Source organism: Amborella trichopoda, chromosome 5, assembly GCF_054954075.1.
Source record: "Amborella trichopoda isolate Santa Cruz 75 chromosome 5, AtrichopodaSantaCruz75HAP2 v2.0, whole genome shotgun sequence".
NCBI classification, from domain to species: domain Eukaryota; kingdom Viridiplantae; phylum Streptophyta; class Magnoliopsida; order Amborellales; family Amborellaceae; genus Amborella; species Amborella trichopoda.
The window spans coordinates 5700193-5724758 of NC_142340.1; the positions used below are offsets into that span (position 1 = coordinate 5700193).

The 24566-nt window shown below is 35.4% G+C and overlaps 2 protein-coding genes across 4 annotated transcripts; both read right to left on the reverse strand.

Moving 5' to 3' along the window:
- Window positions 1-2775: 2775 nt before the first annotated feature.
- On the reverse strand, window positions 2776-8713 carry LOC18443497 (pentatricopeptide repeat-containing protein At1g15510, chloroplastic). 2 transcript variants are annotated; one of them, XM_020673098.2, is made up of 4 exons: window positions 4495-8713; window positions 3855-3972; window positions 3225-3298; window positions 2776-3094 (listed from the first exon to the last, which is right to left on the reverse strand). In XM_020673098.2, the coding sequence occupies exon 1, from the start codon at window positions 7740-7742 to the stop codon at window positions 5082-5084; it is 2661 nt and encodes an 886-aa protein (XP_020528757.1). In that variant the 5' UTR covers window positions 7743-8713; the 3' UTR covers window positions 2776-3094; window positions 3225-3298; window positions 3855-3972; window positions 4495-5081. The 2 variants fall into 2 exon arrangements, with proteins under 2 accessions (XP_020528757.1, XP_020528758.1); XM_020673099.2 differs by lacking the exon at window positions 3225-3298.
- Window positions 8714-11112: 2399 nt separating this feature from the next.
- LOC18443498 (serine/threonine-protein kinase Aurora-1) lies at window positions 11113-18328 on the reverse strand. Of its 2 annotated transcripts, none has more exons than XM_006853687.4 (9): window positions 18166-18328; window positions 17614-17730; window positions 16177-16323; window positions 14486-14581; window positions 14227-14322; window positions 12943-13039; window positions 12312-12429; window positions 11529-11601; window positions 11113-11430 (listed from the first exon to the last, which is right to left on the reverse strand). In XM_006853687.4, the coding sequence occupies exons 1-9, from the start codon at window positions 18199-18201 to the stop codon at window positions 11329-11331; spliced, it is 882 nt and encodes a 293-aa protein (XP_006853749.1). In that variant the 5' UTR covers window positions 18202-18328; the 3' UTR covers window positions 11113-11328. The 2 variants fall into 2 exon arrangements, with proteins under 2 accessions (XP_006853749.1, XP_088723210.1); XM_088867084.1 differs by having other exon boundaries at window positions 17930-18328.
- Window positions 18329-24566: the final 6238 nt, after the last annotated feature.

A 24566-nucleotide genomic window follows, 5' to 3' on the forward strand; every position in this document is an offset into this window, starting at 1 on the left:
ATTTTAGTTTTTTTTTAATTAATTGAGATTTGCTACATGAATATTAGTTTTTTATTCTGCTCTATTAAAAGTCATATCTTCAATGTAGTTACGAGTCCCTATATCTTTTTGGACTACTTTTAACCACATCTTTTTTGGTATACCTCTTATCATTTTTAGTCCTTCCACTTAAACTAATTCGCATCTTCTAACAGGTGTTGTACTTTATTAGCACCACACATGGCCAGTCCTTCCACTAAGTCTATTTTCTCTCATTTTATCGCCTATTAGTGTTACACCTAAATCTTCTCGAATAGATTCATTTAGAATTTTATCTCTATGTGTATTGCCACTCATCCATTTCAACATCCTCATCTATGCTACATTCATTTTGCAGGTATAAATGAGAAATAACATGTACTATGTAAAGTGAAAAGATTTGTTGCTCCCCCTGTTAAAACTCTTAATTGACATAATTTTTTGGACCTAAAATTTGGGGATTTAACCTCAAGAACCTAACAAAAAACACTTAGGAAGAAAAAAAGAAGTCTTTATATGCCTCGAAACAAATAATGCTCCAAAATTGAACACGAAAGTGTCCAATATTTTTCCTTTATAGATCCCAAAATTCTTGGACAAAAAAAAATCCCAAATAGGCCTCTACCTAAGGGAATAAGTGTACAATAGGCTCATGCAAGAGCATAGTATAGGCACTGTTGCGTAAAAATCACTATGCATTTCATAAATTATATTCATTCTACATGTGTCTCATAAAAGCAATGGTCTAAGCTTAAAAATAGAGCATTCAATTTTTAGACAGTCTTTATTTAATGTTTTAAACTCATAATCCAATTGTTTTCTTTGGTAAACACTCTTCTAATGTTATCAAGTTGATCTCAAATTTTAAGATAGAATAAATACTTCAAAGTACGTCTTCTTCCTTTTTTTAGGAATTATAGGCTATACATATTTTTGAATGCCGATTTCGACTGGACTAACAAAGACATTGGTGATCAAACTAAAAAAGGCTAGAAATCATTTTGCCTGCTGAGATCTCTTTATTTAAGTTGAATCCTCAAAGGTAAACTTAAATGGCCTTTCAAATCATCAAATAAATAACCTATAGTGAAGAGAATTTTCAAATTTTCCCTCAAGGGAGACAATTTATCTTTGGTACAAGATAGTGATTGTAGAATATTTGTATGTACAATATACTGTCTAATTGTAATGGTCAAGACATCTCCCATTGACTCATCTCCAAAACTTCACCATATTCTCTAGCTTTTATTGCTATACTATTTCTCTTGACACCTTTGTGAGTGAAAGTACATTCTGCTGAAACTTTCTCAACATAGTCAACTGTTAATATTAAAGCCAAGTAATGAAGAAATTTTTCCAGATGTCATGAGGAATAGTTAGTACAGTAGAGCAAAATTATGATATGGATTCTCAGCTACTTCAAAAGGTGGCATTTGAATTTCTCTCTCCAAAACCAGTATGAATTTCTAACCATTTCCTGCCAAATTGCTCCGAAAGCTTTTAATCTTGATTTGAAAACAATCTCTCTTCACCCTATTCGTGCTTGAAGAGCAAGGGGAAGGAGAATGCATGGTGCTAGAGGATTTGGTTTTTCTTTAAATTCTCTCACTGGAAAACGATAAAGGATAGAAAAGAAGGTTTAATTATAAAAATAATATGACACAGAACTTGGTTATGTCTTAATTGGACAGAATTTTGTTGCTAACTTTTGGGAACCCAAGTTTCTTCTGGTTTCTTCCAAAGTGCTTACCGAGCTGTCATTAGATCATGTCCCTATCTTCATGAAAACTGAGATTGTTGTGGCCCTAGACCTCTTTGTTTTGAAATTGGCTGGTTGTGAGATTAAAGAAACTCCTGGGGTTATAAAAAACATGTGATCCAATGTAGCGTTGCATGTTTGATCTGGGCATGAAATGTTCAAGAAGCTCAAGCAACTAAAACAGCATTTTGTGGAAAAAGAAAAACTAATAACTTCAATTTGAAAAATAGGTTATCAGATATTTTGAATAGGTTACAGCAGCTCGACGGTTTGGAATAAATTAATCTTGGTTTGGAGGATTCACATTGTTAAAATCTTTTGTTATATAAGTTTTTGACCTAAGTTTCATAATTATATTTGTATAGGCGGTTTTGTCCATATCATATTTTTTAATATAAAATATAAGTTGAGCATGAGGGTAAGTTGAACCTCATGTTATTTTCTCCTTTCACGTCTTCTCTTCTCTCTTATTTTTCTTCTTTTCTATTTTCTCTCCATATTTTAGATACACAGAGAATGGAAAGAATTATTCTCAACATAGATTCGAGCATTTGTGGTTGGATGAGATTGAGACAAAGCTCGAGCGTTAAATGGTTAAAAGAGGGATACTAAACATTTCCACTCTATTGTGAGTGCAAGGAAAACATCTAACAGCTTAGTTGGGCTTCAAATTCAAGGGGTTAGTCAAGATGATCAGGATGGGATGGTAGATGCCGTGTTAAACCACTTCAAAGCTGCCATCACAGCTGAATGTAGGCCTAAAACAAACTTTCAAGGTGCTACTAGAGCCTGCTGCAAAACAAATTTAGATTTGAAGAAACAACACTAAGTCATGGAGCATTATCATGCCTTCGATGCTTGAATAATGACATGAGAATATATCACCTAGGGATGGAACTTACCTAAGACCCTGGATCTGAAATTTGAAAAGATACATGCCCGTAATGTGTGTGTGCGTGTGAGAGAAAGAGAGAACTACCAGTATTGGAGCCCACCAGTTCATGAAAAAAAATTTATTTCTTATAATTACCATATTCAAAGAAAACAATCACGATGCAGTATTCTTCAACTGAGCAACAGAATGGAAATCAAAGAAAGCAGGATCAAGTCCTGTACATACCCAAAAGGATCTGCATTTTAAACAACCCATGGTGTGTTTAATGAGACAAGAGAGACAGATAAAGAGTGAGAGAGGGAGAGGGTCCACCCCCAAAATCAAGCCCTACAGATTCCCAACGGATCTGCATTTTGAAGAATCCATGGATGCTCAAGAAGCTTATGTAGAGGAAGGCATTGCGAAGAATCTTTTATAGGCAACTGCAAAGCAAAAAAACAAAACAGAGATGAGAGAGACAAAATAAGGGAGAGGGAGAAACAATATTAAAAATAAATAAATAATAAGAGAGAGAGAGAGAGAGAGAGTAAATGTGAGTAAAACAGAACGAACTTGACTGATCCAATCCTTTGCAGTTGCTAAAACAATAGGCAAATGGAGGAAACTTCAAGTCAACTCTAACAATCCTGCATTCATTTGTGACATAATCATATAATATTTTAATTAGTTTTCAAACCAAGCATGAGAACCTGGAGCACAAGCTGGAGTACATAGAAGTTGAACGAAACTTACAAGTGAGAAACACAAGATGTTACTTTATAACACACTAGAAGTCTCATCATGTAGAGATGCTACTTTTGAACTGTAGATCTTGGTAAACAATCTCTCACTCTCTCTCTCTCTCTCAAACCACACTAGAAGTCTCATCATGTAGAGATGCTACTTTTGAACTGTAGATCTTGGTAAACAATCTCTCACTCTCTCTCTCTCTCTCAAACATACACTCACTCACACACAGGTGTGCATGCAGTGCTCAAAAAGAAAGAGAGCCCACCTAGTGCCTTGGTGGGACTCCCTGGGCGCCATGTCCCTGGACAGCTGACCAGCCACTCAAAACGGGCATCTCACTCTTAGTGCGAAGGTGCCCACCTTGGTCACCAAGATTCCCCAGGCTGCTTGGTCGCTGCCCAACATTTTTTAAAATTATACATGTGTACGTACACTCAACTCATGGAAGCTTACCTTCGGTATGTGTCAGAGTGCTCCTTTGCTTCAAACGGAGGAACCCCATAAAGAAACTCACAGCACGATACCCCAAGGCTCCAAATATCGACACTTGCATCATGCTCTTTGCTCTCCACTGAAACCAAAACACATATGAGCCATTGTCTTAATAAATTTATGGAAACTACCCAATCACACAAAAGAACACTTTTCGTCAGTCGCTGTCTCATCTCTTGGACAACCAGTTATGCATGATGTTGTCTTAGAATGAATACGACATTGGACTGCCCCACACAAAAGAATTGGTTAGATTGTAGGGCAGTTGCTATTATCGAACCACCTAGAATGGAGTTGTAGGCTATCATCACGTTGGCCCAATGCCAGAAAATTAAAAATTAAAAATAAAATTGAAAAGAAAAATAAAAAATTAAAAATAAAATGTCAAGCCCAAAATTGGAGAAAAAATAAAAACAGGAAAAAGAAGAAAAGGACCTTGCCATAAAATTTCAGAAAATATAGAACAAAGGATAATTCAATAAATTTAACCTGGTCTATAAGTGAATTTCTCTATTTTTAAAGTAAGATGCAGAATTACACATACAACACCCATTCCTAGTCATGAATCATAACCAGCAGTATGAAAGTTTGTGATTTTTACCCTTTAACACAGTCCTATGCATTTCATGCATCGTAGTCATCATCTTCTTTTCAAGCTCATGACCAGAATCCACTCTTCCATACTCCTTATCACAGCCAAAACAGAGCACGTTTTATTGCAGTTAAACTTGCACCTAATTTCGACCATGGGCAACTAAAACTCGCTCCCATGCTTTGTGCGATCTTAAGAGTTGAGAGCGTGTAAACTGCTCTCTCTCTCTCTCTTTCTCAAACAAGATCGCTGGAGTAGTCAAATTCATATCCATGAGATTAAACTCACTCTCAAACACCATTCCTCGAGAAGTCAAATTCATATTCAAGAGATTAAACTCAAGAGCATGCACTTCATCATGAAATTCCCTCGAGCTCAAGTGTCCTTGCAAATATCATCATAAAACTTCCATTAATAATCAATATCTTCTCTGTTTGCCATCAATTCATCTTTCACAGCCTAAATCAACTCACTCATTCCTGAACCCTCTAAGTCAAATTTCCTTTGTCTTTACGAGCTCCAGTGATTCATATTCTGTACAAGAACGAAGTATATCAACTTGTTGTCTATAAATTTTCAAAGAAGAAATGAACATGTTAACTATTGAGACCTTCTAAGTATCCTTGATCTCCACAAGAACAGAACCCATCTCTAAAATGGTGGAAGTCATTGGCATCTCTCACTGTAATCTCTCTCTTGACTACACTAGTGATGAACTTAACAAGGGTATGGCAGCTAACACACATGTGTAGGTTTTTCGTGACCCAAATTGGGGTTCCAGGCACTGTATTTAAGAGAGAGAAAGCCACTGCCATTCTCTCACTGTGCCCACAAAATACCTCAGCTTTTGACGCTTCCAACTCATCTCCAATGGTTACTTCTTGACCTTCTCTCTTCATTTTCTCAGAGAAATTCACCAAAACTCCTTCTATCTTTCGAAACTCAGGGTGGGTTTTGTCACCACTGAGAAATGCATGAACTGTGCCCTTAACCTCAACCCAACTACACCCTGGATCAACGGTTAAGCCTTTAGAGTGCATCAACTTTCTTACTCTAGAAACTCCATCCCATCTCTCTGCTGCAGCATACATCTCACAAAAAAGGCTATAATATCCTACATTTTCAGGCTCTAATTCAAAGATTTTCATGGCCGCTTCTTCACCTAACTGAACCCAACCATGAATTCTACAAGCCCCTAATAAGGCCCCCCATAAAGCTGCGTCTGGTTCAATAGGCAACTCAGCTATGAACCTTCGAGCCTCTTCTAAAAGCCCAGCTCTCCCTAACAAATCCACAACACAAGCATAGTGTTTAAGATTTCGAGACACAGAGTGTTTCTCTCTCATGCTCTTGAAGAGCTCCATGCCTTCTTCAACCATGCCTGACCGACTACAAGCGCAAAGCAAGGCAACAAAGGTCACCTCATCAGGAATAAATCCTGCCTCCTCCATCTCTCTAAACAATGAGAGGGCTCGAGCCCCCTCTCCGGGACTAACACACCCACCCAACATTATGTTCCAAGAGGTCACATCTTTTCCTCCCATCACTTGAAACAATACATTGGCCTCTTTAATTCTCCCGCACTTCAAATACATGTCAAGCAATGCATTCCATACAAAGTTGTTGGATTCCTCAAAAGAAGCCCCCACATTGTTCCTTAACATATGAGCATGGATCTCTTCTCCACACTGTAATGCCCCAATTTTTGAACAAGCCGAAAGGGCAGCCATTACTGTAACTGAATTGGGTTTAAATTCATTTTGCATATGTCGAAAATGAAACAAGGCCTCGAAGCTCCTATTGTTTTGCCGGAATCCGGCAATCATGGCTCCCCAGGAAACCAAAGTTCGGCAAGACATGCGTTTAAATATTTGCACAGCCCTCTCGATACACCCACACTTTGAATACATATCAATCAGAGCATTGGCAACTATAACATAGGAAAGCAATCCTCTCTCCTTTGCATAATCATGGAGCTTGAAACCCCTATCGAGAAGCTTTAGTTCTGCATAAACTGATAAAACAACTGCAATGGTAACCTCATCTGGTTCTGTACCCTCTGATCTCATCTCTTCAAAGGCATTCAAAGCCTTCTGATAAAACCCATTTTTTGCATACCCTGATATAATTGCAGTCCATGATACCACATCCCTATGCCTCATCCTCCTAAACACATCCAACCCATGATGCAATTTACCCATATCCACATACATCTGGATCAAAGCATTCGAGATGGAAACTTCAGGTTCTAGCCCGAATCCAATCACATAGCCATGAACCTCTTTCCCCAATTCTTCAACCCCCATCATAGCGACTGATGAGATTACCGCAGTCATGGTCATGGCATTCGGCTCCACCATACCCATCATTCTCATTTCACAAAAGAGTTTCAGAGCTTCTTCACATTCTTCATTCTCATAGTACCCAGCAATTAATGCATTCCATGAAATTCTATCTCTCTGGACCATTTTATCAAACACTTGTTTTGCAGAACTGAGATAGCCACATTTTGAATACATTGTTATCAGAGCATTGAGAATTTGGGTATCTGATTCATATCCAAATCTTAGAAAATGGGTATGGACCTCTTGGCCATGGTTATGGTCTGGAATAGCTGCACATGTCCTCAAGACACAGGGAAAAGTATATACATCAGGTCGAATACCAGTCCAATACATTTGATGATAGAGAGTCATGGCCTCAGATAAAAACCCATTTTTTGCATAACCACCAAGCATCACATTCCATGAAAAAATGTCCCTGTCCTCCATTTTTCCAAATACAAACCAGGCATCAAGGAGCTTCCCAAACCGCACATAAAAGCTAAGAATACAGTTCCCAAGCCTTAAACTCAGAGGAGAGAGACCCAAAGACGAAGAGATATGGGAGCAAACAACCTCACCTTTCAAAACCTCTCTCTTGATTTCACAGAGCTTGAGGAGAAGAATGTATGTCTCCTCTTCTACAATGAATTTCTCGTCTTTCATCCCTTCCAAAATCTGCAGAGCTTGGTCCAAATTTCCTAGCAAGCAAAGGTTACAGAGGTTTGAATTCAAATTGTGAGGTTCCATTGAATTGGAAGGGATTGTTGTCGAATTCGTTTGTTGGGTTTTTTCTGGAGATGAATATGTGAGATGGGTCTTGTGGTATTTGTACAGAGAGGATGGTTTGTGGGTTCTCCATGAATTGGGAGGAATGGTGAGAGGAAGAGAGAACAAGGGGAAAGAAAGAGGTGGAGCTCTAGTACAAGCTGCCATTTTTTACGGTGAAGCGCATTTTTTTATCCTATGAAGCAGGGTTTAGGTGAGTTTTTGAAGTGCGAGAATAAGCTTTTGTAGAGTCGTAAACTCACACAACTTCAGAGTGAGAAAATACTCTGGAGCCACCAGTGTCCATCAAAGCTCGCTATCTTTCTCGGTGGGTCATGGTGTAGGAGCTAGAAACAGGAACCCCACTCTCTCTCTCTGCTAGAAAGAAGAACCTCTCTCTCTCTAAGTTTTCTCGGGCTTAAGATGGGTTGGTGTCTCAATCCTAGAAAGAGGAACATCTCTCTCTCTCAGTTTTCTCGGGCTTAAGGTGGTTTGGTGTCTCAATCCATTTTGTTGGGGAGAGAGAAAATTTTATCTCTCTAAGCACAGTGACAGCCGCTGAGTGTGATGCATCATTTCATGGGGATCCCAATCTCTCTGGACTTAGATGCATGCATCGGGTGCGTTGGACGCAAAGATGCATCCACATGTAATCAACAAACCATAATGCATGCTTCATGTAAAGGACCGGGTTCTATGCGGCCAACCCACATACGTAGAAACGTGGGCCTCTTAATAAATCTATTTTTGAGATGGATTTTAATACTTGATTTTGAAGGAAACGTAATCTCTATCACGGAGATCATGAATATGAAAGAATAAATAAATTTAATAAATTATAAATGATAATTCTAGTAAGAAAATATTTGGATTGATATTGCCAACTTGCAACCATCTTTAGGATAGATGCTTTACATTTTATAGACTGTTTATGTAGAAATGTGATCCAACCCGCATGAAACAATTTTTCATATGTAAAGGAACTGCTTTGTTCAAGCACCCTCAAAGGAAAAGTTTATGTAGAGCTGAGGCTCTAAACAATTAAATTAGAGCCTACCACAAAAATTTCACTAGAAAAGCTTGTTTTGATGCCCAAATATCCTCAAATTGATCATTTCGACATCGATATAGACATAAGAAAAAAATAGATTTCAAGTTTTGAAAATAGTGTATCTTATAATGTATTTTTTGACCGTCAATTTTCAAGGTTTTCATAGATTTGCTCGATCTACACTATTTTTTAAGCGTTAAACTTTATAAATGAAGATGAAAATCAAGTTTAAGGCTATCACAAAGATTTCTAATATTGAAACCACATTTCTCGATACTATTTTAAGGTAGGGTCTAATTTGATTGTTTAGAGCCTAAGCACTATACAAACCGCACCCATATTGAAATGACCTAAAAATTTATTTTTATCTCTAATTATAAAATTTAAATATCTAAAAATAGTGTAGATCGTGCAATTCTATGAACACTTGAAAATTGACGGTCTAGATAATACATTATAAGATGCATTATTTCTAAGACTTGAAATCTACTTATGATGTCTATAAATCTTGAAGTTGAGATGATCGAATTGAGGGTGGGAACAACCTCGTCTTGTGAATTTTAAGGAATGCCTTAATTTGATAGTTTAGAGCTTCGCCCTTATATAAATTTTTTCCTTATGTAAACCTACCTTCGGTATTTAAAAATGGGTTATGTTAGGGTGCTCACATTATAGAATAATTTAACATTGTACTCAACAAATTTTGGATATTTGTATATTCTTGTTTTGTACATAGAGTTTTTTTTAGTAAGAGTATTTTTGGTCATTAGGAGGGATGTGAAGTCATCTAATTTTAATATCCAAAAATGGTTTAAATCAAGCAAATATATGAACACATGAAAATCTTGTAAACAGACGATACAGATAATACGTTGCAAGATGTACTATTTTTTCCAATATTCATGCATATTGATATCAAGATAATCAATTAGATGGTTTTTCAATGTCAAAATAGTTTTTTCTAATAGAGTTTTGAGGTGGACCATCTACAATTTAAGGAGTCAACCTTATATAAATTTTTTCCAAAAGAAAAAAAATATATAGTAAATATAATAATTATAGGCCCATGCCAATTATTGGCGGATAAATGGCATATAATAAAGTTTCTAGCGTCCCATTTGTGTAAAAAGAAGTCCTATACCTTTTGTGAATGACATAATAAAACAATAAAGACCAAAGATTATAATGTGACTCTTTACAATCATACGATAAAAACAGGGAAAATAGTTTGATAGGGCTGCAGACTTAACAAAATTAGTAAATCCACTTTTCGAAAATTATAATTCAAGCGTCGGAAAGCCTTTCATCGATCATCTCGGCTTGAACTGGTTGTGAAAACAAATTAAGACTTCAAGCTATAAAAATAGTGTGTATTATAACAAATTATCAAAATAGTGTTCACTTATCCGCAAGTCCCTACAATTTTTTAGTTTCAAAATTTGCAAGTCCCTACATTTTTTTAGTTTCAAAATTTATTATCGGTGCTGGAATTGTTGCAGGGATTTACACCGGCTTGCAAAAAAAGATATTGATTACTTAATCTTCCTAAAATAATGAGATTTATATTATAATACAAAGAGTAATAATATGAGTTAAACATGTGAATGAACCTTACATAGCAAGATGAGATGAAGGTGAGAATGACAAGTTGAAGAAAAGCCGGGATGGAGATTCACAACTTAGAAAGAAAGTAAAAACTAGCAGGTTTACTAAATTTTTTTAAAAAAGAAGATACTTTTATTGGAAAAAAGGATCAAACTCTAGGTAAGAAAAATGAAATTAAGAAAATTTTCATGAAAAATAACATTTCCAAATGAGAATCACCACATTGTCAAGTCAAAACTTGTCTCAAGACATAGACACGTATTGAATACTCATTGGCTGTGTTGTATAGGTTTCTAGAGGTTTCGACGCACATGTCGATGTCACTCTGAGTATACATGTGATCAGACATTCAAATGCAAGTGTCCATGCTGCATAAGTTTAGAGCTAACAGTTTCGAACAATTTATCATATGGAACCAATGTGGATTGGAACTATCAGTTTCTAAACTTTTTCTTACCAGGGTCGCTAACTATACTTAAGAACTACTCATTCTTAGAAATCAAAGCTGCCTGGAACTAAAAGTTTTGTGCTCAATGCAAGGTCCAAGGAATAATATCGTCTGAAACTATTTGTTTCAGACCTTGGCTATTTTGGAAAACAAAAAAAAAAAGAAAAAAAATGATGCAGCTTCCAGACTTCTTTCAAAGATGAAGTTTTTTAGCCGACCACATGGTCTAACAAAAAAATTTACAGTATGAAGAAGCAACACTAAGTCATGGAGCATTATCATGCCTTCTAATGACATAAGAATATATCAATTAGGAATGCATCTCAGACCCTCGATCTGAAATTCGAATGGATACATGTACACAATGTGCGCGCGGGTGAGTGAGAGAGAGAGAGAGATTGTCCGCTAGTATTGGACTCCATCAGTTCTTCCAATGAAAAAATTGATTCCTTATATTTAATGCATTTAAAGAAAACAATCATGATGTAGTATATTGTTCAATTGCGTGAGAGAATGGGGATCAAGGAAAGCAGGATCGAGCCCTGTACACACAAAGGAGATGGCATTTCAAACAACTCAACGAAACAAGAGAGAGAGAGAAAGAGAGAGAGAGAGAGAGAGAGAGAGAGAGAGAGAGTCCACCCCCCAAGTCAAGTCCTATAGATTCCCGATGGATCTGCATTTTGAACAATCCATGGGTGCTCAAGAAGCTTATGTAGAGGAAGACGCTGCGAAGAATCTTTTACAAGCAACTGCAAAGCCCAAAACAAAACAGAGATGAAAGATAACATTCAAGACTAAATAAATAATGAGAGAGAGAGAGAGTAAATGTGAGTAAACCAAATCTTACTTGACTGATCAAATCTTTTGCAGCAGCCGAAACAACAGGCTTTGAAGGAAACTTTAAGTCCACTCTAACAATCCTGCATTCGTTTGTGACATAATCATATTATATTATAATTTCTTCTCAAAACAAGCATGAGAACTTGGAGCACAAGACAGAATACACGCACAAGTGAAACAAGTGAATGAAACATACAAGTGAGAAACATAAGGAGGTGACAATCACTATTAGCCCTTAGATGTCAAGTTGGATGTCTCAAATCATGTCACAAAGTACGAGAATTTTTTTTTTAACTTTTGAGTCTAGTCAATGGCATACTACATTTGATGAACAAAATTGATTATGGCATCCTTGTACTAAAAATTAAATGGTCTCTTTATATACTATTTCCATTACTTTATAACACACTAGATGTTATTGGTTTAGATGCTGACAAGAAAAGCTCGTCATGTTAAGATGTTATTTTGAACTATAGATCTTGAAAAAGAATTGAAATAATGACTCGTACTCCTCTCTCTCTTTCTCTCTCTCTCTCTCTCTCTCTCTCACACACACACAACACACACACACACACACAGAGGTGGGCGTGCAATGCACAAAAAGAAACAGCCCACCTTGGTGGGGGGCTCCCTGGGCGCCATGTCCCCCGGGCACTCGAGACGGGTGCCTCACACCTAAGCTGAGCCCACCTTGGTCACCCAGATCCCCCATGCTGCCTAGGCGCTGCCCACATTTTTCTAACAAATGCGCATGCACATGTGTACACACAGACAACTCATGGAAGCTTACCTTCGGTATGTGTCAGAGTGCTCCTTTGCTTCAAAAGGAGGTACCCCATAAAGAAACTCATAGCACAATACCCCAAGGCTCCAAATATCAACACTTGCATCATGCTCTTTGCTCTCCACTGAAACCAAAACACATATGAGCCACATTGTCTTAATAATTTTCTGGAAACTACCAAATCACACAAACGAAACATATGAGCCATTGAGAATCTTGACCATAATTGATATTGGACAAAAATACACCGAAAACTAGACAATTTCTCTAAAATATCATTACAAATAAAACAATTTTCATTGAAGACCCGAACTTCAAAACAACCCCCCCATTTATAAGAAGATAAATGCAAAAAATACCCAAAAAAATAAAACTAAAGGACATTTTGGCATCATGAGCTTTACCAGAAAAAAGAAGAAATAAAGGAGATTTTGGCATCATGAACTTTACCGGAAGGAATCTATAGCAGTTCTCTTATGAAGGAAAAATTGCCAATGCCCAAGAAAACAAATACACTCAAGAAACATTGAATGAGAACATGGAGCACAAGATGGAGTACACACATATGAAACAAGCAAATGAAGCAATGGGCATTAAAATCTTGATAACTTAAAGAAAGACTGAACCTCTCACTAACCCATTTCAGGTGGGAGGTAGTCCAGTGTTCCACACATGGTGCGTCTCCTATCAAACGTATGAACAGACCACCCAAAGTCTGCAATTTTCAATTCACCCTGACATTCAAAAAGCCGAGTACATAAGCAACAATCTTACTACATATCAAGGTATTATACAACTACATAAAACTACATTTTACAACTTCACATAGACCAGTTATTCAATACAAAATACAAAAAGGAATTTTCCCTCTTCAAAGAGTCCAAGAGGAGGATTCTCATGGGAGGTATAAACCCAGTTACAAATGCAGGAGGGCATTCAATGCACAAACGGAAGCTTCCTACAGTACCTACACCACCCGAGCTGTTGAGTTGTCAACAAGGAACAGCTGATGTCTGAGTTGTTCCGAGGATCAATGTCCAAAAATTTTGATAGAATTTGAGAGAAAGAACTAAAGACCCCAGACCATCCATAAATTGAAAGGTTGGGCTGAATTTTTTAGGAAACATCAGTGTATGCACTACCTCGAGCTGTTAAGATGTCAAAAAGGGACGGCTAAGGTATTTTTTTTGTAGGTTCAAATTCCTTTGAAAAATTTCATGGACATTGAATGGAGGAACCACAGATGACTTTTAAGTGGAGGAAATCCAGTCATCCACTGTTGAAAGTGAAAGATGGGTCTGATGCTAACTATAGGAGACGTCAGTGTTTGCATCATATATATGAACTCCACAACTGAAGGATAGTTGGAGAACAAATTTAATGGGATCCATAGGAGATTAACTACTAAACTAAATTTCAACCCAATGTTTGGGTGAACAGATGCAGATGAAACTTGGAGGAACATATAGAGTACTTCATGGGAAGGTAGCATACTACTGTAATTCATATACCTGCCCACTGTTGCAAGTCATTTTTAAGCTGGGTTCATTTCCATCAAGCGCAGCAGAGCAGGGAGATGGTACTCTAACCAGAGACCATATAGTGATATGTACGGGTCCCTGTATTGGAATTCTTTTTAAGCGAGGTTTGTTTCCCTCAAGTCCAACAGAGTACAGAGTTTAGTTTATGAAAGGACAAATACAGCATACTATATGTAGATCATTGTTCTGTTAGTATATGCCAAGCACTCTTTCTCAGTGACTGAGAGACTGAAGGTGGAGACCTACATCTACCTATGAACATATTATTCTGCATATAAACATGGAATACTTTCACTTCAACATATCCAAAGATTTTGATAACGTTATCGGGGTTCATAATAGTGGAAGCTAGAAAATCCCTATGTAAGAGAACAAAGTACCTGTGCACCAACTAACAGGTTCTCTGGTTTGATATCTCTGTGTATCACGTGCTTGCCATGGCAATAAATCAATGCTTGAGCAAGAGATGCAATAAACTGCAGAACCATTGAAAATCAAAACATATAATTGCTTGTTAAATTACGTATATAAAGAATACAGGCTTAAATGATCGATCACAGTTTCAGAAAAATACTTCAATTTACAGATCTTTGACAAGAAGTCAACAGCAACACAAAAATATGAACAATGCAAACTTACTGTGGCAGCACGCTTCTCAGGGAAATATTTACATCTCTGCAGCTCTTTATATAGCTCTCCTTTTGCAGCATATTCCAGGATCAAATAAACCCGTGTCTGGAATTATAATAAACACACGTTAAAGACACTATACCCATTCAAACTGCAAATTCATATTCGATTCTTATACTATATACATTACAATGTTATATTATAATATATCAATATATTATTATATTGCTTTTTAGGGAAAATTACTATATACATTACGATGTTATATTATAATATATCATAATATATTATTATATTGCTTTTTAGGGAAAATTATAGATAACCCCCCCCCCCCCCAAACTTAACTTTCTAGACATCCTACAACCTAAACCCCAATATTGTTTTTCCTTATATTTACCCTCCAAGTAAAAAAATCAATGGATTTAAGACAAAAATGCCCTTACTCTCTCTCTTCTCTACTTTGGATTACGTGACTCTCTCTCTCTGCCCACACACTTTGTGCCGGATCGCATTACCAGCCTTGACTCACATTCTAACCAGTCCGGTACACTGGGTGCCGGACTGCAAAAATCTTAGTCCATAGCTAGAGAGAGAAAGAGAGAGGGCAGGTAGAGAGAGAAAGAGAAAGACAGAATGTGAGAGAGAGAGAATGGGTTTTTACATTGGGAGAGACAGTGTGGGCAAAGAGAGAGAGTCACATGACTCCAAAATAGAAGAGAAGAGCGAGAAAGTTAAGGGTATTTTTGTCCCAAATCCATTGACTTTTTACTTAGGGGGTTAAATATAAAAACAACATTGGGGTTTAGGATGGGATACAAAAAGTTTTGGTGGGTATGATGTCTAGAAAGTTGAATTGGGGAGGTATCCATAATTTTCCCTACTTTTTATTTTTATTTTAAAAAAAATGGGCTTGACATACAAAAAGTATTTTTATTTCAAGAGTTCTCGCTTCAAAGAAATGAACAATTTGCAGCCCACATGGTTTTGAAAGTCCTTTAAGGAAAAGGAAATACTGTGGAACATAGAATCAAATAAGATTCAAAAAGAAATTGAAAGACAATAAAATTACGTGCCCTTTCTTTAGAATATGCATGAAAGATGAATGCTAATTTCCCTAACTCACGGTGCACTCATTGATAGAAACTTGTAGATATGACTGACGTATACATGCAGAAATACATGATGTTGAGTAGTTTGACAACAGACTGGTTACTTTTGAATCAATGCTTTTTATTTCAAGTGATATGGAGCATGGATGATGCTGGACAAACATTCAGAAAAAAGGAGAGAGGTCTCATATATTTATGCTCATATAAATTATTTTTATTACTTCATTTCAAAAATTGGCTAGATTCTAGGGATGAATATATCATCTTCCCATTTCACCATTCCCTCTTTGGGTTAGATACTTGATCACTCCCATGTTTCTTCTTTTCCCTTCAGTAACTTTCCCATATTTTTTAACGATTTTGAGAATCTTTCTTTTAGTCATGTCCCCTTGCTATTGCAATAGCTGATGTATTTTGATTGGGTGGTGCAAGCAAAATGGACTATAAAAGTAATCAAGTATATGCCAGAGGCAGTCATCAAAACTAACCAAAACCCCTTAGATTCAGAAAGGTTCTCTTCATTCTTTTTCATCCAAAGGAAAGAAAAAAGAAAGAGAAATTGAACCAATGCATGGTCAATGGAGCATAAACCTGGTCATAGAAGTAACCATATAAACGAAGAATGTTGGCATGTCGAAGATGACTCTGAATCTCAACTTCTCTTCGTAGCTGGTGCTCAACCTGGGATTGTTTGAGCTGACTTTTAAACAACACCTTCAAGGCAACAATGTGTTTGCTCTGCTCAACCAGAAGAAAGGAGAAAAAGGAAATGAATTTGCTAACCAAACACCAGCAATGGATTTCTATATACACAGAATGGGTTTTCTTAAAAAACAAACGTTTAAAAATTAGATTATGAAACCATGTACAGTTGCAAAATGAACCATATAACATATCTCACAACACTGTAAACATGAGAACCATATTATTACTGGTGTAACCAAATCTAAACTCCAAACATATGAGAAAATATTTCTTTTGGCCTTTTACCCCTGAAGATGGGAATTACGGGAAAAGTTTGAAGCAACGGTATAATAAAAATTCAAGATGCATCCACAACAGGCCAGATTTTTCAGATCACTGAATTGAGGTCAAGTTAAGATCAACAGAGGAACCTTTTTAATTGAGTAAGCCAAACCCCATCTCAACTTTGAGACAAATCTAACATTCACAGATTTCATTGCTATATAAGATACTAAGACCAGTTAATAAGGATCTGTGCTCTATTCTGAAAACTCCAAGAAACTGAATCCGAGAAGCAGCTTCAACCACCTTATAACCCCTGTCCATGGCTCATCTATAGTGCCAAAATTGTCCCTACACAAGAGTCAGTTCATAAATTCCCTGGTCTCTATCATAGCACCCTCATTTTCACTCTTATTGTGATATCAATTGACACCGACAATCTGTGGATAGCTTTATCCTTTGTCAAAGTTTGTATCTTCCTGATAAATTGATGATAAAAAAGTTTAAGATAGCTTCAGTTGTGAGGGTAAATGGTGGTGATAAGATGGAAGTTATTCTAATGGAACAGATCAAGCACCAGAATCTTTGATAAGTGGATGCTATTTTTACCATCTAAGAAAAAATAAAGCTCAAGATATAAACAAAAAAGATGCTAAAAGAAAATGAGAAGGAACACATGGTAAATCTATCCTAGAAAAAGAGCAGCTAATTCTGTCACAGATTAAACGTAACTGAGCCAAACATGACCGCATCTAACCAGGAAGATTTGCATGAAATGAAAGGGGAGCCGAGAAAGAAGGAACATCATTGCAAGCCTAATTTCCCAGGCTCGATTCCTATCCCACGTGGGTTGAGGGGAAAACCGGGCGTTCCCCACCAAGAAGTACTTAAAAAAAAATTTATATTACAAAAAGAAAGAAAGAAGGAACATCATTCCTTATGAAAATGGCATTGTTAAAAAACAATTAAACACATCCAATTCAGCATGCTAACAAGAAACATTCCAATGTAAATTTCTGAGAGAAAAAAAAAGGAGATCATAAATGTAAAACAATGAGTGACCTTCTTTTCCCGAGCCAAGTACACATTTCCAAATTTTCCTCTTCCCAAAGGCTTTCCGATGTCAAAATCGCTGAGAGTCCATCTCCTCTCCTCCTTCATCTTAACCTCTGATGAGCCCTGCAAAAAACACATAAAACAATCTGATCATGGCAATCTCTAGTCCATAAGTTCAAAAGAAAATGGAAAATGAAAAGAAAACCCTGACCGTAACCCTAAACTTTGAAATCTAATCCTCCTCAGAAAACCTAATCCAGCACATTTCATTGCCCAAAGCTAAACAAAACCCGAGAGTTTTACTGAAACAGATCCAATTCACCTCGAAATAAGCCCAAACCCCTCAAATTTCACCAGGAAACACCAACACGGAACCCCTAACTTCCAAACGTAAACCGCAAATTGATGAAAGCCAATATCGCCACACAAAGCCCCAAATGACCTCCAAATGACATTCCTATACAACATATACCGCAGATTTCGAAACAATCTAGGGTTTTACCATCTAAAAAATCAGTATGGGATTTGGGGCTAGGGTTTACTATGATCACTATTTACCTTCCCTTCTGGTTCAATATCCGTAGCCACGGTCATATTTTCTCTCGCAAGAAAACAATGGAGGATCTTAGAGAGAGAAAGATACTCGTTCAGAGAGATACTGATGAAGTGAGGAAATGGAAACCCTAGGTTTTGAACCTTGAAGGTTCGGCCAACGGTCCTTGCCACGTGAGATTTAAATAGGCAAGCTTAATGATTCTTCCAGAGAAGGTTGAGAGACAGTTTGAATTTTTGTGGAGCCCAAGTGGAGCGCAAGTGGAGCGTCTGCAACGGCTACATCCGTGCAATTGCCACAAGGGTGGCAACGGGTCGGGCCGGGTCCAGATGGACGAAACCAAACTCAAACCTATTTGGGTGAGGCTTGTATAGAGCCTAGGCTCTAAACAATCAAACTAGAACCTACCTTCGAATAGTATCGAAAAATGCTGTTTCAATACTAGAAATCTTAATGATGGTCTTAAAATATATTTTCATCTTTATTTATAAAGTTTAAAACTTCAAAATAGTGCAGATAGACATATCTATGAAAACTTGAAAATCTTGAAAATTGACGGTCCAAAAATACGTTACAAAATACACTATTTTCAAAACTTGAAATCTATTTTTTTCTCATGTCCATGTATTTTGATGCCGACATGATCAATTTGAGGATATTTGGGCATAAAAAAAGCCTCTTCTAATGAAATTTTTTAGGTAGGCTCTAATTTGATTTTAGAGCATCGGCTCCATATAAACTTTTTTTATATTTAAATATTATGTTCAATATATATATATGGAACTCGACCCGATCCAAAAATAAAAAAATCATATATTTAAATATTATATTAAATATATACATATATTATTTAAATATTATAATTAAAAATATATAAATATATTTTATTTAAATTAATTAAATATATTTATTTAAATTAATTATACCCGAACCTGACCGAGGTCTGGTTGTTGGGTCCTGGGTCGGGTTCAGGTCCATTACCACCCCTTAATTGGAAGAGTAATTAATTGCTTGTCGGGTTTCTATGAGGCTGCCGACTCATATGTGCTTGTGCGTCCATCTTAAATATGGATTTGTGATCCAAATTTTTTTGTAATCCATGATCTAACATAGTGGTCTTAAATATAAAAAAATAGAAGGTGCAGTTTGTATAGAGCCGAGGCTCTAAACAATCAAATTAGAGCCCACCTTCAAGTAGTGTTGAGAAATATGGTTTCAAATTGAAAAGTTTTGTGATACCCTTAAATTATATTTTCATCTTTTGTTATAAAATTTAAAGCTTCAAAAATAGTATAGATCGAGCAGATCTATGAAAATCTTGAAAATTCACGGTAAAAAATTGCATTACAAGATGCACTATTTTCAAAACTCGAAATCCATTTTTTTATCATGTCCATACATTTTGATGTGGAAATGATCAATTTGATGATATTTGCGCATCAAAATAACATATTCTAGTGAGAAGTTTTGAGGTAGGCTCTAATTTGATTGTTTATAGCCTAAGCTCTATATATAATAAATTCTACCGTTCAAAATTACCTTTTTTAAAAAATTTGGATTATATTAGGTTGCTCACACTATGGAGTAATTGATCAATGTACACAACAATTTTGCCTATGAGGCATTTTTTATAGGAAAAAGTTTATATGGAGCCGTGTAACAATCCTAAAATTTCAAAAAAAAAAAAAAAAAAAAAAAAAAAAAAAAAAAAAAAAAAAAAAAAAAAGGAGAAAAGATACTTTTAAATAGGTGATGGTTCGTATGAGCATGATGGTCCTTAGGGACCATCACTATTTTCAAAAGTTTTTACCTGATTTAAGCTGTTGCTTGCTGCTTTGCCACGTCCTTTAGTGGACGTGGTTTTCATATGTTAAAAACGGACTTTTAACGCGACACCTAAGGTATGAGGTGGAGCCTAATAAAATAATATAATAATATGTTATAAGAATTTAAATAGGGGAGGTGAGGACTCCCACCATAAAAAATTTTGAGATCTCTCTCTCTGTGGTCGAAACACAGTGAACTCCTCTCTCGAGCCGAATTTTTATTGGAAGCTCCCTCTCAAATATTTGTGAGTAAGTGACATCATCTTCCTGAAAAATAGTCTATTTTTAATAAATAGTGATATTTCCGTCCAGGATCTTTATTTTATAAGCTTTGTGTGTAAGTGACCTCATTGTCTCAAAAAATAATCTATTCTTTTTAAAAATAAAATGAAATAATTATTTCTACTTATTATCATGAATTTTAGGCGCGATAAATTTTATGCCCACGGGACCTCATTATCTTGAAAAATAATATTTTTCATAAAAATTGTGATATTTTATCTATGTTAGAAATTTTAAATGCTGTAAATTCTTAGAAAAATAAATTTATTTATTTTTCTTGTCTATTGTTAGAAAATTTTAGATACTGTAAAATTATTAAAAATAAATGTGATATTTCTGCTGTTAGTAAAATTGTGAGAATTCTTTCTACTGTTTTTGAATATTTAGACATTGTAAATTTCATGTGCAAATGACTGCCTTATTATTTGAAAACTGATATTTTTGCATTTGATTATAGCATTGTCTGTGAAATGTTCATCTGTCAATTGATATCCCATAAATTGTGATAATTCTGTATTCTTGAATTTCTATAAGAGTTTTTCTATATATATTAAATTGGCAATTATGCTAGAATGTCTTTACGAACTGCTACCTTTCTAAATTTGAGCCCAAAATATTTGATTGGTTATTTTTGAAATGTTATTAAAAGTGAATGTTATTAATGGTTTCAGTGAGATTCATATTAATGATTTCAGTGATATGTTGAGTACATGATATTGCTGCTTTCGAATGTTTAAAGAGATTTAGAAATACTTTAAGTATGCAAGTGGACTCATCCGATTCGCCGGTGAGGTATAAGTGGACCTATCCGGGACGCCGATAGGGATTAAGTGGACTCATCCAGTACGCCGGTGAGCTATAAGTGGACCTCCAGGGATTAAGTTGACCTATCTGGATTATGGTAAACATTTTTTTCAGGATAAATGCGGATTCATTTTGAGTGCTAGCTAAGATCAACCTTGGAAGATATTGTTGTTGTGCTAACTTTTTTTTGTTACCTTGTAAGAATTCGCCACAGTAAATTTGTCCTATCAAGAAATATATATATGTTTTGACTGTCACATCTCAAGAATATCAGTATTGTAAATTCTTGGGGTGTGACAAGCCGAGGCTCTAAACAATCAAATTTGAGCCTACCTCAAACATTTCACTAGAAGAGGTTGTTTTGATGCCCAAATATCCTCAAATTGATTATTTAGACATCAAAATGCATAGGCATGAAAAAAAAATGGATTTCAAGCTTTGGAAATAGGGAATTTTGTATCGCATTTTGTAACTGTCAATTTTCATGATTTTCAAGTTTTTATAGATCTATTGATCTACACTATGTTTGAAGCTTTAAACTTTATAAATAAAGATGAAAATATATTTAAAGGCTATCACAAAGATTTCAATTGTTGAAATCACATTTCTCGACACTATTTGAAGGTAGGCTCTAATTTGATGGTCTGCACCTTTTTTTATATGAGGCATTTTCGACCTTTATACCCTGGTTTTGTATATGAGACAATTTTTAATAAGCGTATTTTTTGTCATTAGGAGGGATGTGATATCATTCATATATAATGTGACATCACCTGCATGGAGCACACCAGTGACATTTAATGCTCCATATAGATGATGTCACATCCTATGTAGATGTTATATCCCTCCTAATAACTAAAAATACCCTTACTAAAAAAAAACTCAATGTACAAAATAATGGTATAGAAGAGTCTAAAATTTGTTGAGGACAATGATAAATTACGCCATAGTGTGAGTACCCTAGCATAACCCTTTAAATTTTTTACTTTTGTCTATCTGAGTGCCTAGTTTTTAACGTATGGACATGCGATGGTCTCATCCCCAAACTAACATATCACTTTTCCTAATTGTTAGAGTGATTATTTCATGCATTTGTTTGATTGTGTTTTAATGCTCAGATAATCGAAGTGAATTGGCCATCTAGAAACTCAAGTATGGATTGATAAATTGTTGATCTCAATCGGCGTATCAAAACGATTATCCCGTGTGAGAGAATCGGTTAAAAAAGATATACAAAACAAAAATAAAATACGTGGGAACCAGTCATTCCAATGGGTCCAGATCACTTGGTTCCATAACAAAATCACCCAATTTATTGATGAAACTTGAAGATTCCAAATGAATTGGACCTATTCCCAGTTTCGACATGTACCGATTATCAATCCAGATTAGCTATTCCCATTTTGGATTGCCAATTTTTTAAGAAAAGATTAAACTTTTATTTAATAAAAGAAAACTATACAGAGAGACAATCTACTTTTTGTACAAGGAGGTCGCATGTGTTATGGTTTGTCATATTTTAAATCTGGCTAGTTGTAAGAGTGTCATTGACATGATTTAAAATTAAAAAAAAAAATTCTTGAACTTCAAACACATCTCGAGCTATCTAAGGACTAGACGTAATTGTGACACCCTTGTAACAAAGATAAATAGTCTCATAGTATACAGTCCCTTTAATTAGTGAAAACACATATAAATAAACTATTTATTTTTGGTACAAGGAGATCATAAACATTCTTGTCCATTAAATTTCAAATCGGGTGGTCATAAGAGTGTCATTGAGATGACTCAAAATTCAAAAAAATATCCTAAACTTCATGATGCATCCAAAGCCATCTAATTTGACATTTAAAGACTATGAGTACATGTGACCTCTTTGTAACAAAGATAATCCCTTGACTAATTTATCTCATATTGTACAATCCCTTGATTGATTTACCTTATTCTATAGAGATCTTTTCAACATTTGGATCTATGAAAAAATTTTGTTTGAACAAACTATTTCCTGTGAAGTATATTTATTGCAAGAAATATTTCAGATAAAATAGATTTGTATTGTTTGGATGGCATCTAGATGCATCGTGGAAGATACATTTACAATGAAAAGGGGTTAAATACAATGAATCTCCGAAGAGGAAAACATACTACAGATAGCGAAAGAAGGAAATGGATAGAGCAAGATGGAAGTAGAAAGAGATTTCTAGGAGCATAGAGAAAAAGAGAGCGTAGAAAAAAAAAGATATAAAAATTATATATATATATATATATATATATATATATATATATATATATATAAAGAGAAAGAGAGTTGGGTTAGGGGAGAGGAGAGAGAGAGTGAAGGCGAGAGATGGGAAGAGGTTTCACTTTTCTATTTGGCCCCAACTTGCTATACACACATCTTTTCTTTGTTTTGGTTTGTCTTTATAAAAAAATCCTACAGGGAAATTGATCTTTTAGCTTGTAGGGAGAAAAAACAATTTCTCTATTTGAACAATTGTTTTATGCAGGCTGGACAGCAGAAGTATAAATCATCGATCTTAAAGAGGGATGCAAATAGGTGGTCTATCTAAAAACAATTGTAATTAATGCTTCGAATGTTTTTTAATATGATTATTATTTCTAGTTTTCAAAATTTATTTATTGCTTCATATTCATGATCTCCATGTTAAAGATTATATATTATCTAAAAATTATGATCAAATTATATTTAAAAATATATTTATTGCCAAGTCTGCATTTGTACATGTGCGGGCTTGGTCGCATGCTAACCGCGTCCTCTATGTTTTGAGCTCAAAATAGTAAACAGCCGAATTTAAGATCCAAAAAGCAAAAATGAGCAAGCTCATTAGAAACTATTTTTGGAAATATTTTTCAAGTGATCTTAATTGGTGTTCAAAAATCTCTATGCATCCTTGGCAACTTAGATCCTTTTGGTTAAGGTTGATGGAGTTAGTGGCTTCCATTGTGGTTAGCTTTCATCATATTTATCGGAAAGCCAAATATGGAGTTAGTGGCTTCCATGGTGGTTAAGGTTGATCGAGTTACTATCTAAAATTTGGATAGTATCCTTATCAAAATATAAAGTGTATCTTAGGATACTCTTCTTTGGGAGCATTATAGTATTAACCCATAGGGCTGCAATTAGGTTGGGCTCAATTTAGGTCTGGTGTGGGCCCAAAACTTTGATTCGGGCTGCACCATAATATATGAATAAAGCTAACAATAGATCTTGACCTAATTGAATAGTAGTTTACGTCATGCTTCCAATCATTAGATCTTGATCATATTGTTAAAAATATATTTTACTATTTGAATTTTAATCTTTCATCTACAACAAATCAAGATGAAACTTTGTACATACGTGTTAAATAATAGGGTACATAGAAAAAATATAAAACATAATTTACAAAATTTAGAATGACAACTTTTGAAAAATGATGCTGGCAATTTGGTTATCTTAAATTTTTTATATATTTTAATAGTTTTATATTGTA